The sequence below is a fragment of the Trifolium pratense genome, linkage group LG1, assembly GCF_020283565.1.
Source record: "Trifolium pratense cultivar HEN17-A07 linkage group LG1, ARS_RC_1.1, whole genome shotgun sequence".
Lineage (NCBI taxonomy): Eukaryota > Viridiplantae > Streptophyta > Magnoliopsida > Fabales > Fabaceae > Trifolium > Trifolium pratense.
The window spans coordinates 44481990-44493751 of record NC_060059.1 but is presented as its reverse complement, the minus strand read 5'-3'; the positions used below and the strand labels follow the sequence as shown (position 1 = coordinate 44493751).

Sequence of the window (11762 nt, the reverse complement as noted above, 5' to 3'; positions counted from 1 at the left end):
GGGAAAAACAAAAGAAAGTAGTACTTTCTGCTGTTTGAATCACGTTTGTGAATCACAAACATCATTCTAACAGTTGTGAATCACGTTTGCCACTGAAAACTTGCGTTTGGGTCTCCCAAACGTGTAACCAAACAGTCACATAGAGGAAAGAAAGTTTTGGTGGGTCCCACCGCAAAATCTAATCCCCTCCCACATGGACGGAAAGTTTACAAGAGTGGCTAAAATATGATAAAAATACCATTTTACCCTCTTTATTTCCTTTTTGCAAAAGTTTCTTTCTCCTCCTTTGTATGTTAGAATACTATACTTTGTTAATTATAATTACTTTATTATTATGCACTAGGTACTATTCAATCATCATTCTCTAAAAAATAACAATTAAATTATTTTATACTAATAATTACATATGTTATTTAAAAAAATTATAGCATTATTTTTGCTTAAGGTTATTTATGTCATTTACTAAATGGTTACATCATTCTTTCCTTTCACTTTCCTTCCACTTTCATTTAAACCAAACAACTTCAAAATCATCTTACTTTCTACTCATTTTCTTTCCTTCAACATTCCTTCCGTACACTTTCTTTCGTCATCCAAACAAAGCATTAATTAAATGATATCCCCTCCCCTCCATTTCTCTCCCCTCCCATTCGTTGAACCAAACGGGCAGTTAAGGATATAAAAAGTCATAAAAAAATTCGGCTTAGTTTCATATTATCTTAGTTTGTTATGCTAGAGTAATTATAGGAAATAGGGAAAATAATTTCTTATTTTATATATAAATAAATAGATTTGTATAAATTTTGAAATATACCAAGAAGTATTTTGTTAAAAAGGTTTGGAGGTTGGGACTAACTCGAAGAGTACTCTTTACCTTTACGTAACAATAACACATCATACTTTTTTTTTTACTCAACACATCATACTTTCTTGTGTGATTGAAAAAGCTAAAACTTCATAACTACTACATAGCAATAGGACAAAGAACAATTGCCTAGATACATGGAAGACGATCAATCAATGCACTAATTAACGCTTGGTAGAAATTTATGGAAGTGAGGAAATGCTATCTCAACCGATCGGGAGGGACTAAAACCACTTGATGTCAAAATTGACCCCCAAACCAGATTAAACTGGTGGTGAAAGCAAAAAAAAAAAAAAAGGATCTGCGGGATAAGAAACAAAATTTCACAAGATATTTAAACTATGCTATGAACTGAGAATAATACCATAATAAACATTTAGTATTAACATCTATAAGCCTATATATCTTGGAGTGTGTTGTACGAGATATGAAATTTGCATCTGACTATCAAACTCCCATCCTGGTTGTAGGAGGAGTACCAGGAGCGAGGTGAGAGCTTTGTACAGTCTGCGTATTGGGCTGATATTTTTGTGAAGCAAGGTAACTCAAAGCTGTCACAACATCAGCTATAACTGGACGCATATTTGCCTGCTCCTGAACACACATTGCTGCAACAGCAAGGGCTTGGTATAGCCCTCTTGAAGGATATTGACCTTGGAGCATTGGATCAACCATTTGTGTGAATTTTCTTCGATCTTTAAACAATGGTCTAGCCTGCAATTAAATGAGCAATCCATCTCAAACTTAATAAAATTTTAACACCATAATTCAATATACAAACGTCTGTCAGAGATTATAGGATATCTTCGACCACTGCCTTAAAAAATATCTCTCAAAAAATTGTACATTTTTAACTATGTAACATGCTTAGTTACTTTTATAATTAAAAGGAGACCAAAAATTATAAACTATTTTAATGAAAATAATTCATTACCACATTTTCCAGCTCAAACTATCTATGCAAGTAAAAATTTCCAAGCAAATCTAACACATACAAGTAGTTAACTAGTTAACTTCGGTAATTTAATCCACACTGACTACTATTTGAATTTGCGAAGAAATAGCAGCACAAGTGTCTTACCCATGCAACAAGATTCCGCTCTGCTGCACATTTTGAATTATCAATCGCTTTCCTTCCTGTAATTATTTCCAGAAGAACTACGCCAAAGCTATAAACATCTGACTTCAGAGTTAGTTGACCTGTCATGGCATACTCTGGAGCACAATATCCATAGGTTCCCATAACCCTTGTTGATACATGAGTGTTTTCCCCCACAGGACCAACTTTCGCCAAACCAAAATCAGATAACTTGGGATGATACCCATTACCAAGCAAAATGTTGGAGCACTTTAAATCTCGGTATATGACAGGAGGGTTAGCTTTGTCATGTAGATACTCTAACCCCTTTGCAGCCCCAGCAGCTATTTTCATTCTCGTGCTCCAGTCAAGTCGTTTCTTGCCAGGAGAAAGATCTGTAAATCAAACATAGATCACCAATATCAGAAGAAGGTAATACAAAAAATTAGAGAAGAGAAACTATATATAACATGATAAATTTGATATATTAATAATACCATGTAAGTGGTCTTCCAAGGATCCTAATGGCATATATTCATAAACAAGAAGCCTTTGATCTCCATCAGCACAATAGCCAATCAGGTTGACAAGGTTAGGGTGGTGAAGAAGACTCAGCATCAACACTTCAACAAGGAATTCTCTATTCCCTTGTAGCCCGTTTCGGTCAAGCTGCTTAATCGCAACGGTCTACATTCAACATTAGAAAAGATTGAGTCTTTTATCGACTCAAAATGCACAAATTTCAAGCTCATTTTCGTGTTGGAAAAACTCATAAGATGATGATGATAATAATAATAACAACAACAACAACAACAACAACAAAAATAATGAAACATATATCCACCTGATTAATAGTTTCCAAATGCCCTTTGTATACTCTGCCAAAGCCTCCCTCACCCAAAAGGCATTCTGCTCTAAAATTTCTAGTAGCGGTTGCTAACTCACGGAAAGGAAATGTTTGTGCAGCAATGTGTCCAGACTCTCCAGTTTTAGATGAATTTTTGGAATTGATAGATGAATTCTTCTTCAATTTCTCTGCACTCAATTCCACAGAACAATGAATTAGATGGGGTGAAGCATAAATCATAGCAGGTTTTGATTTCACATCTAAAAGCAATCAATGTTACTTCAGTGTCAGAGTGTTCTAAAATAAAAAATTATTGGTGGCAAACTGTAGTTTCCAATTCATAAAAGGAATCACAAACTGGTTTTGCCTCATAGAATGCATTGTTTCAAAATTGCCATTGATAGTACAAGTTAAACTTTCATATGTAATAACTTTGTATATAAGGAAACCAATAAGCTGAAAATAGAACAACTCAAATAGAAAGTATTAAGAAAACTTATAGGATAATTTCAATTAACTTTATTGTCAACACGTTGTCTGCTTTTGAGTTTTGTAATTCATTTTAAATTAATTTGGAAATATGATTTTTTTTTTTCTTTGACACTACTAGGACAACTTATTAGTTACAATGACTTGAGTCTTATTTCAGGAAAGGAATTATTTGATTAATTTGTCATGAAATATTCCCCACAAGTTACTATCAGAGATCCTACTAGGCAAACTCGGCATCTGCACCTCAATCAATGGTGAAGCTAGCACAATTTTTACGAGGGTACAAATATAAAGAAAAAATAAAATATATTTTAAAAAATAATATATTAAACATAATCAATAAGGAAAATAAATTCCCAATAATTTTTACTATATAAATTAAACAACAAAGAAAATAAAAACGAACAATAATTATTTAGAAAGTTTGAGCTCAACGGTGCTTCAAGAAGTCAAATCCATCCATAATTGACTTTGTAATAATTAGAATATCAATACTTTTTTCAATATTATATCTCCTTAGACCAAAAAACTTGTTTGGGTGGCTACATATATATTATTAGGATAGCTACATATAAAAAAGATATTGCTTATTCAAGTAAAAAACTTTTTTGGAGTAGCCAATGCTATGAATGCCTCCCTCCCTAATCTCAACCCTAGAATGCTTTCATTGGAGCCATTCCACAACAGCCTTCATTGCTGCTGCATTTCACTCCATTTTTGCACTTTGTCGTGCTTGGAAATCACTCCGAACACCATGTCTGACATTGCCACCCCTGTCTTCAACCAGTGTTGGCTCCTTTCCAACAGGTTACACGCCATATGGCCTGGTCTATATTCTATTCATAACAGCTCCCTTCCTGCTGTGTGCGGCAGTGCATCTGACAAAACTTAACCATTCAACTTACCATGCTCTCAAAAAACCTATCCAATCATGTACTATATCTCAATACATACAACCTAGTTCATACCACCATTACGTCTGACATAGAAATAGAGACCTGCTGTTAACTCTACCACTAACTAACTGACCCCAAACATGTACCCAGTACTTACTAATATTTGTCTAGAAAGGTGATTACTCGGTAATACAAAGCTACTGCCAATGATAGGACCCAAAGTCCAAACAAGGGTTGGAACAATGGTTGGTCTAACATCAGCATTCAGCATTCTCAAAATCAGTTTCAGTGTGATAAAATAAAACAGACTAAGATATACACAGATAATTCATTAAGAAGAAATTGGACAATGAATTGATTAACATGATACATGTTCCGTTAGGAAATTACAAGCAAGCTAGGAATGATTGATATTCATTTACCAGCTTGAGGAGGATTATCATAAATATTCTTTTACTAGGATAAATTATAGTTATCGTAAATTGCGTCGGACTCTAGGAATGAACTTAGTACTAATTATTTGGTCTAGCAAATGGATTGCACGGTTATATACAACCTTCCATCAATTAATTCCTCAAAAATAACATTACCTTTTCATTCGAGTTTTATTTATTGACTTAGGCTATCTATTATATGTTGTGCATTAGAGATTTACCTGAATCAATACTAGTAACACACCCAATATAAGGATAAAACACAACATAACTAATCTATAAGGCACAAAATTTACAAATTTAAAAAACTAACACAAGTTTTCAAATCCAATAAATCAAGAGAAGCATAAAATAACTTTCTCTCAATATTATCCTATAATCAAACGTATAGTAGATTATAAAATTTGCAGTTCTTACTTGTACAAAATGTCATCTATCTTTTTTTGGTAAACCAAAGTATCTCCGCGCGCAACTTCAGAAACTAATCCCCTCGAGGTAACTGAGATCCATTTAAGGGGTTGACCTCTCCCAACAAATGCTTCTCCACACGCACCGGTCGGGATCGAACCCAGGACCAAATGGTTAAGGGACCCAAGTATCTACCACCTGTGCCTATGTTGGTAATGTCATCTATCTTTACCTAGGAAGTTCACTCATCCAAATACATTTTTCTAAAAACAACATCACAACATTTTATTTTTTTTAATTTCTTATACAAAAAATACCCCAAATAAAACAAGACAGAAACTAGATCATGTTATCAAACTCAAAAAACCTTTCATCAATAAGGACCAAATGAAATCTAAAGAAAGAACAATTGTGACAAAAAGGGGTTTCACTATCACAACCATTAATCACTATTTTTTCTTCCAAAACTACAAAATCAACATGGATACCTACCTGGGTTGGCTTTGTTCCCATCACGCATATCCTTCACTTCCTCCAATTTCTTTATCTTCTTCTTAGTGTTGGAACTTCCATAACATGGAATCCAACCCATTTGTTTTTCCTATTCTTTGTGAAACAATTAAACTGATGGGTATCTGAAGATTGAATAAAAATGACAGATTACTCAAAATTCATAAGAAAAGGAATCACTTTATTTTTTGTCCTTCTTTTCTGTGTGTGTATCTCACTTGGTGTTGTTTTCAAAACGTGTTTTTTCTGCGACTGTCTCACTTTGAATTGGTCTACAGTCGTTTAATTATTGTCGTTGTTATTGTTAATCTTAATCTCTCCGTTCTAAAATAACAGTTGTTTAAGAGTTATTTTAAAACGGAGAGAGTAATTCTGATATTGATTTCATAGGTTTTTTTTTTTTTAATGTAAGGCAGAAATTTCGTCATTGGTTTCTTTATTGTCGGAAAAATGTCACAGCATCATTGGTTTTGGTTTAGTTGCACTTGACTAGATCCAGACAGAAACAAACTGCCACATTGTTTCGATGTGAACTAAATAAGGAAAATTCTTACTACATACACCACCACCACCGAAAATCAATTTTTTCACTAATATCTATACCATGCACCCTAGTCAAATCACACTATATAATAAAAGTTAAAGTTTTTTTAAAAAAAAATTAAAAATCCAGTTGAACCAGAGGCGTGACCGGGGGTGGCTAGGGAGGATTGCGGCCACCCCCGAAAAAAATGAGAAATTACTTAAATACCTTTGAAATTTTTATAAAATTAAAAATATATAACGTATATATTTGTCCACACGGAATATCACAAGGCTGGAACGATAGGCCAGATAGTCTTGCTGATGGTTAAGCATATGGAGGATGTGGTTTTAAATTCCTGGAAAAATCATTTTTAATACCATAGTTTGAACCCACATTCTTTGAGACTAAAATATTGTCACAAACTACTAAAGTAAAAATATGTTTTTAGAAAAATGTTAATTTATATTTGTCCCTCAAGTTTCATAATTGTGCAATTTTAGTCTCCCAAAGTTCTTTTGAGCAATTTTAGTCCCTCAAGTTTCATAATTGTGCAATTTTAAAGGCCTCTATTCACATGTGGTTAGATTGATGTGAAGTTTATGATAATAACATACACCTTATACACCTAATCGTCTCTTGCATTCTCATCTCCCTCTTTTCTACGAACCAATCACACTCTCAATTAGTTTCTCTTTCTCTCTGCCTTCTTTTCATCTCCCTCACTTTCTTCTCTACTGTGAAATTAAAATGGGTCACCTCAAATTTTGAAAAAAGATAACAAATTAGCTTTAAAATTAAGAGGAATAATGCTAGCAACACACTCTTTAACAAACACACTTCAACACACTCTTTTTTATTAGTTGAAATTCACATGGGTCCCATAAAAAAAAGTGGACCCATATAACTTTTATGGGACCCATATAAATTTTAACCAATAGAAGAGAGTGTGTTAGAGTGTGTTTGTTAAAGAGTGTGTTGCTAGCACTCCTCAATTAAGAGAAGTAATGAACCAAATATAAACCCTATGGAAATAATGGGACCGTGAGAAGAGTTCTTCAACACAACACCCAAAAACAGATCAACCATAGAAACTCAAATTCAGCAACACAGTGAAAGAGTGAAAATTATGAGAATTTTGCAGGTAAAATACAATTGAATCCGACCAAATTAACATTTGGATTTTCAACTTTGATGCATTTTTTTGAGGAAAAAATCAGTGCATGTTTGTGTTGTTTGGTGTGGTTCGATGCATCAAAGGAAGAAGAAGACAATGAGAAAGAGAATTTGGGTTGAGCGGATAGGTTGGTTAGAGAAAGAATTGGGGAGAGTTGGGAAGAGAAGATATGATTATTAGGTGTAGAGAGTGCATGTTAATACTCCCTCCGTCCCAAAAAGAATGACCCATTTTGAAAATGTACACTATTCATATATCTTGGTTTGACCATAGTTTTCTACTAATAAATAAAAATAAATATTAGCATATAAGATGTTGTTGGATTCGTCTCGATGAGTATTTTCAAAATATCTAATTTTTATAATTTTTACTATTATACAATTAAAAATATTAATCGTCAAAGTTATGCATCGGCATACGTGAAACAGTCAACTGTGTCATTCTTTTTGGGACGGAGGGAGTATCATAGACCTTTCAATAAATCCAACCACATAAAGTAGGGGGCTTTAAAATTGCACAATTATAAAATTTGAGGGACTAAAATTGCTCAAAAGAAATTTGGGGGACTAAAATTGCACAATTATAAAATTTGGGGGACTAAAATTGCATTTAAGCCTTTATATTTTCTATTTTTTTATAATCAAATTTGAGCTTATTACGAGATAGCATATGTGATATTATACCAGTGTAAAGTTTTAGAAATAAAAGATTTTTCCTTCTATTTTCTCTTTAATTTATATTATAAATTTTTAGCGGTCCCACTAAAAAAATTCATGGTTCCGCCACTATACAACTTGGATTATTATTACCCATCTTCCATCTTTTTTCATCATTATTTTCACATTAACTAACACTTCAACAACTTCAAAAAAAAAAAAAAAAAATCATCAATATTCTTTATCTTTTTCATACATGAAAGCTCCATTGCTCATAAACAACTCAATCATCTTTCTTTATCTTTTTTCATAATTTCATGTGGCTTTTGTTTTAAATAACATTAATTTAAGAATTTGGGCTTTGGTCCTCTTTTGTACAAAAAAAAATAAAACATTAATTTAAGAAAAATAATTACAATGTAATACAATTGCTAAAGACACCACCAACCTTAGGTAAATAAATACTTAAACCCAACCATCATACTTACACACACCCTTTTCTCCCCAGCACCACTTCACCTTACTCACCAACGTCTTTCTTTTCCTCTATTAGTACTATTACCATCTATCACCATGACTAGAACAACAACCCTTATGACTGGAGGGTGACTCTTTCTTATTAACCCTTTTATGTGTCTTCCTCTTCCATTATTGTGTTTCATGACATAGATACTACTACAACAACAACAAAAGAGATATGACTTGAACAAATGAAGTTAATCTCTGTGAATCTAGAGTAATCTTACTTGTACCTTAAACTCAACTTATCATCCGCAGACCGATGGAGAGTCTGAAAGGACGGTTCAGTCACTAGAGGATTTATTGAGTTCATGTGTGCTAGAACATGGAGATAGTTGGAATTTTTGGTTGTCGTTGATTGAGTTTACTTATAATAACAGTTTTCATTCCAATATTTGCTATCACAAATATTTTCTTATAATATTCAAAAATGTGGAAATACAGAAAAGTTTGATTAAAAGTATGGACTAAAAGTTATGATAGAAAATATTTGAAGGATCGAAAGTTTTTGAAAATTTTATAGGACTAAAAATAAAATTCGAGATATTTATAGGATCAAAAACTTATTTATTTATTTTTGGTCAAATAGTCTAACGGCTACAAATTTCACTCTTAAGATTGACAAGTGGGATGACTGAGGTTCGAACTAAATCTTCTGCATATATAATGTATTGTTCTTACCAATTGAATTAGCACACGGGATTGGAACAAAAACTTATTTAACCAAAAAAATCGTTTATAATATTAATTATAATCAAAATGAGTTGGTTCACAATGATACTTGTAACATCAAGAATAAAAAATGTAACATTAAGAAATCGATTAGATTAGAACGTGGGTTAATCATCCAACCATTTCATTTCATATACAAACTGGAAAAAAACAAAAAATCAGTAACAATTTGACTATAGATAGACCACTTGCATGCGGACACCCAAAAACCACGCTATTTTGTTTAAAAAATGTAGTTTTGATTTCTATTTTCTAGAACTACCCATTGCAGTTAGGTGTTCTAATTACCAAATTGCAAATTGATCCCATTAATTTCCATCCATAAAGTTAAAAATAGAAACATGTAGTGCAACACCGTAAAAATACTAAATCAGCAAATGATGATTCCTTACATTTCTTGTTTTGAAAGAGTAATTAACTATGACAAAAATCCACAATGGCAAAATTTCTTCCACTTCATTCTAAACGGGGCTCTCAGACACCACGAGTCCCCCAGAATCTCACAATGCATACATTCTCTTTCTTCATCGTTTTTCTATTCTTCATATTTTCCAATGTCGTCGCCGCAACGCAATTAGAACAGCTTTCGTCACCACCTCCACCGGCACCATCAAAAGATCCTTCGGCACAATCAAAAGATCCTTCGGCACCTCCACCACCGGCACAATCGCAAGATCCTTCGGCACCTCCTCCACCGGCACAATCAAAAGATCCTTCAGTACCTCCTCCACCGGCACAATCAAAAGATCATTCAGCACAATCAAAAGATCATTCGGCACCTCCTCCACCGGCACAATCAAAAGATCATTTAGCACAATCAAAAGATCCTTCGGCACCTCCTCCACCGGCACAATCAAAAGATCATTCAGCACAATCAAAAGATCCTTCGGCACCTCCTCCACCGGCACAATCAAAAGTTCATTCGGCACAATCACAAGATCCTTCGGCACCTCCTCCACCGGCACAATCAAAAGATCATTTGGCACCTCCTCCACCGGCACAATCAAAAGATCATTCGGTACCTCCTCCACCGGCACAATCACAAGATCCTTCGGCACCTCCTCCACCGGCACAATCAAAAGACCCTTCGGCGACACAATCAAAAGACCTTTCGGCACCACCTCCACGGACACAATCAAAAGATCCTTCGGCGCCTCCTCCACCGGCACAATCACAAGACCCTTCGGCAACTCCTCCACCAACACAATCAGAAGACCCTTCAGCTACAAAATTCACCGGTCGCCGCCGTCGTAATGCTGCAAAATTCTTCGGATATGTTCGAACAAGCAACCAGACGTATTTGCATAATGAAACCGAGTTAGCGGACGAGTTCTTACACGCGCACAATTGGGTGCGAAAGGAGTACAAATTACCGCGGTTGGCGTGGGACGAGAAACTTGCGAATATGAGTAAAAAATATCTTATGGAACGATATAATGATTGTCAATGTACTCATTCTAACTTAACTTTTGGTGAGAACCTGTTTTGGGGAAAGAGGTTGCATTGGACACCTTGTGATGCGGTTTATTATTGGTACATGGAGAAGAATGATTATGATTTCAATACCCTTAAATGTGAACCTCCGCCAAAAGAGTGTGACCATTTTACACAACTTGTGTGGAGGGACACAACACATATTGGATGCGCCTTGCAACATTGCAACAATGGTATCGGCATGCTCATCATCTGTGAGTATTATCCAGGGGGTAATTATGTCAATGAGAATCCTTTCGTTCATGCAGTACATTAACAAACTCGTCATGCACCTCGCCAAAATTAATTCATCGTCTCCGACCAACTCTATATGAGAATGGATCTCTCAATTTATTTTAATTAGTTGATATAAATTATTATTTCTTATATTACATATTATGTATACGCTCGTTTTGTTGTCTTTATTTTATTATGAAGCTTTATTTTTTTATCTCATTAATTTGGTGTTGTATCCCAGTTTCCCTCGCAAATTATTGTACATAATTTGTATAATTGGTTTGGTGTTTTTGAGTTACGATTAGTTGAAATTGTAATAATAGATATAGTTTCTTTTTGTTTTTACTTCTTTTTCTTTTATTTCCTCGTTTGTGCAATGGGATAGATATGTCCTTACTTGAAAAAAAAAATTTAGTCCTTAAAATAAAACTAACAGTAGTTGAAAGAATAATCCAACAATTAACGATGTAATAAAACTTATCAACAACAATAATCCAACAACATCAATAAAATGCCATAACAGTAGTTGAAAGAAACACCAGAGCATCAAGCAGTTACAGTATTCAAAAACGGTTTGTGAAAACGAACAGGTCACGCTGACACGGTCAACGCAGGCAGACGGTCAACCCAGCATGGCTGATGGCCGTCATCCTGCTCCCCACCCCAGTAATCCCATGACTAACTGGCCAGGAGCCAGTCAAGGGGCCCATGACGGTCAGACCGTCACCTAGCTTACGCCCATAACCATGGGCAGAATCAAGGTTTTAAATTGCAGACCGCATCACCTGATGCGGCCGCAATATTGCGGATGCGGTAGGCACTGCAACCGCATCGGACCGCAATTGCGGTGTGAACTCAAATCACACGTGATGCCACAACGCAGCCGCAACGCAACAGCATTTCACCGCAACACAA

General features: G+C 34.7%; 2 protein-coding genes across 5 annotated transcripts; one reads left to right on the top strand and one right to left on the bottom strand.

Moving 5' to 3' along the window:
* Positions 1-926: 926 nt before the first annotated feature.
* Positions 927-6032, bottom strand: LOC123921969 (probable serine/threonine-protein kinase PBL7). Of its 3 annotated transcripts, none has more exons than XM_045974731.1 (6): positions 5513-6022; positions 5030-5283; positions 2788-2978; positions 2441-2630; positions 1947-2338; positions 927-1579 (listed from the first exon to the last, which is right to left on the bottom strand). In XM_045974731.1, exons 2-6 carry the CDS (start codon positions 5043-5045, stop codon positions 1313-1315), a joined length of 1056 nt encoding a protein of 351 aa, XP_045830687.1. In that variant the 5' UTR covers positions 5046-5283; positions 5513-6022; the 3' UTR covers positions 927-1312. The 3 variants fall into 3 exon arrangements, with proteins under 3 accessions (XP_045830687.1, XP_045830692.1, XP_045830679.1); XM_045974736.1 differs by having other exon boundaries at positions 5030-5218; XM_045974723.1 differs by lacking the exon at positions 5030-5283 and having other exon boundaries at positions 5513-6032.
* A 3295-nt stretch (positions 6033-9327) lies between these two features.
* On the top strand, positions 9328-11286 carry LOC123903017 (probable pathogenesis-related protein ARB_02861). 2 transcript variants are annotated; one of them, XM_045952869.1, is made up of 2 exons: positions 9328-9883; positions 9998-11186. In XM_045952869.1, exons 1-2 carry the CDS (start codon positions 9574-9576, stop codon positions 10885-10887), a joined length of 1200 nt encoding a protein of 399 aa, XP_045808825.1. In that variant the 5' UTR covers positions 9328-9573; the 3' UTR covers positions 10888-11186. The 2 variants fall into 2 exon arrangements, with proteins under 2 accessions (XP_045808825.1, XP_045808824.1); XM_045952868.1 differs by having other exon boundaries at positions 9333-11286.
* Positions 11287-11762: the final 476 nt, after the last annotated feature.

Excerpts from the sequence above, each read along its gene's own strand:
- LOC123921969 (XM_045974723.1), bottom strand. The coding sequence starts at position 5,612 with ATGGGTTGGATTCCATGTTATGGAAGTTCCAACACTAAGAAGAAGATA. Across the intron at positions 2,979-5,512 it reads TGGGAACAAAGCCAACCCAG|AGAAATTGAAGAAGAATTCA; the intron begins GTAGGTATCCAT and ends AATTGAGTGCAG. Across the intron at positions 1,580-1,946 it reads AGCGGAATCTTGTTGCATGG|GCTAGACCATTGTTTAAAGA; the intron begins GTAAGACACTTG and ends ATTTAATTGCAG.
- LOC123903017 (XM_045952868.1), top strand. The coding sequence starts at position 9,574 with ATGGCAAAATTTCTTCCACTTCATTCTAAACGGGGCTCTCAGACACCA.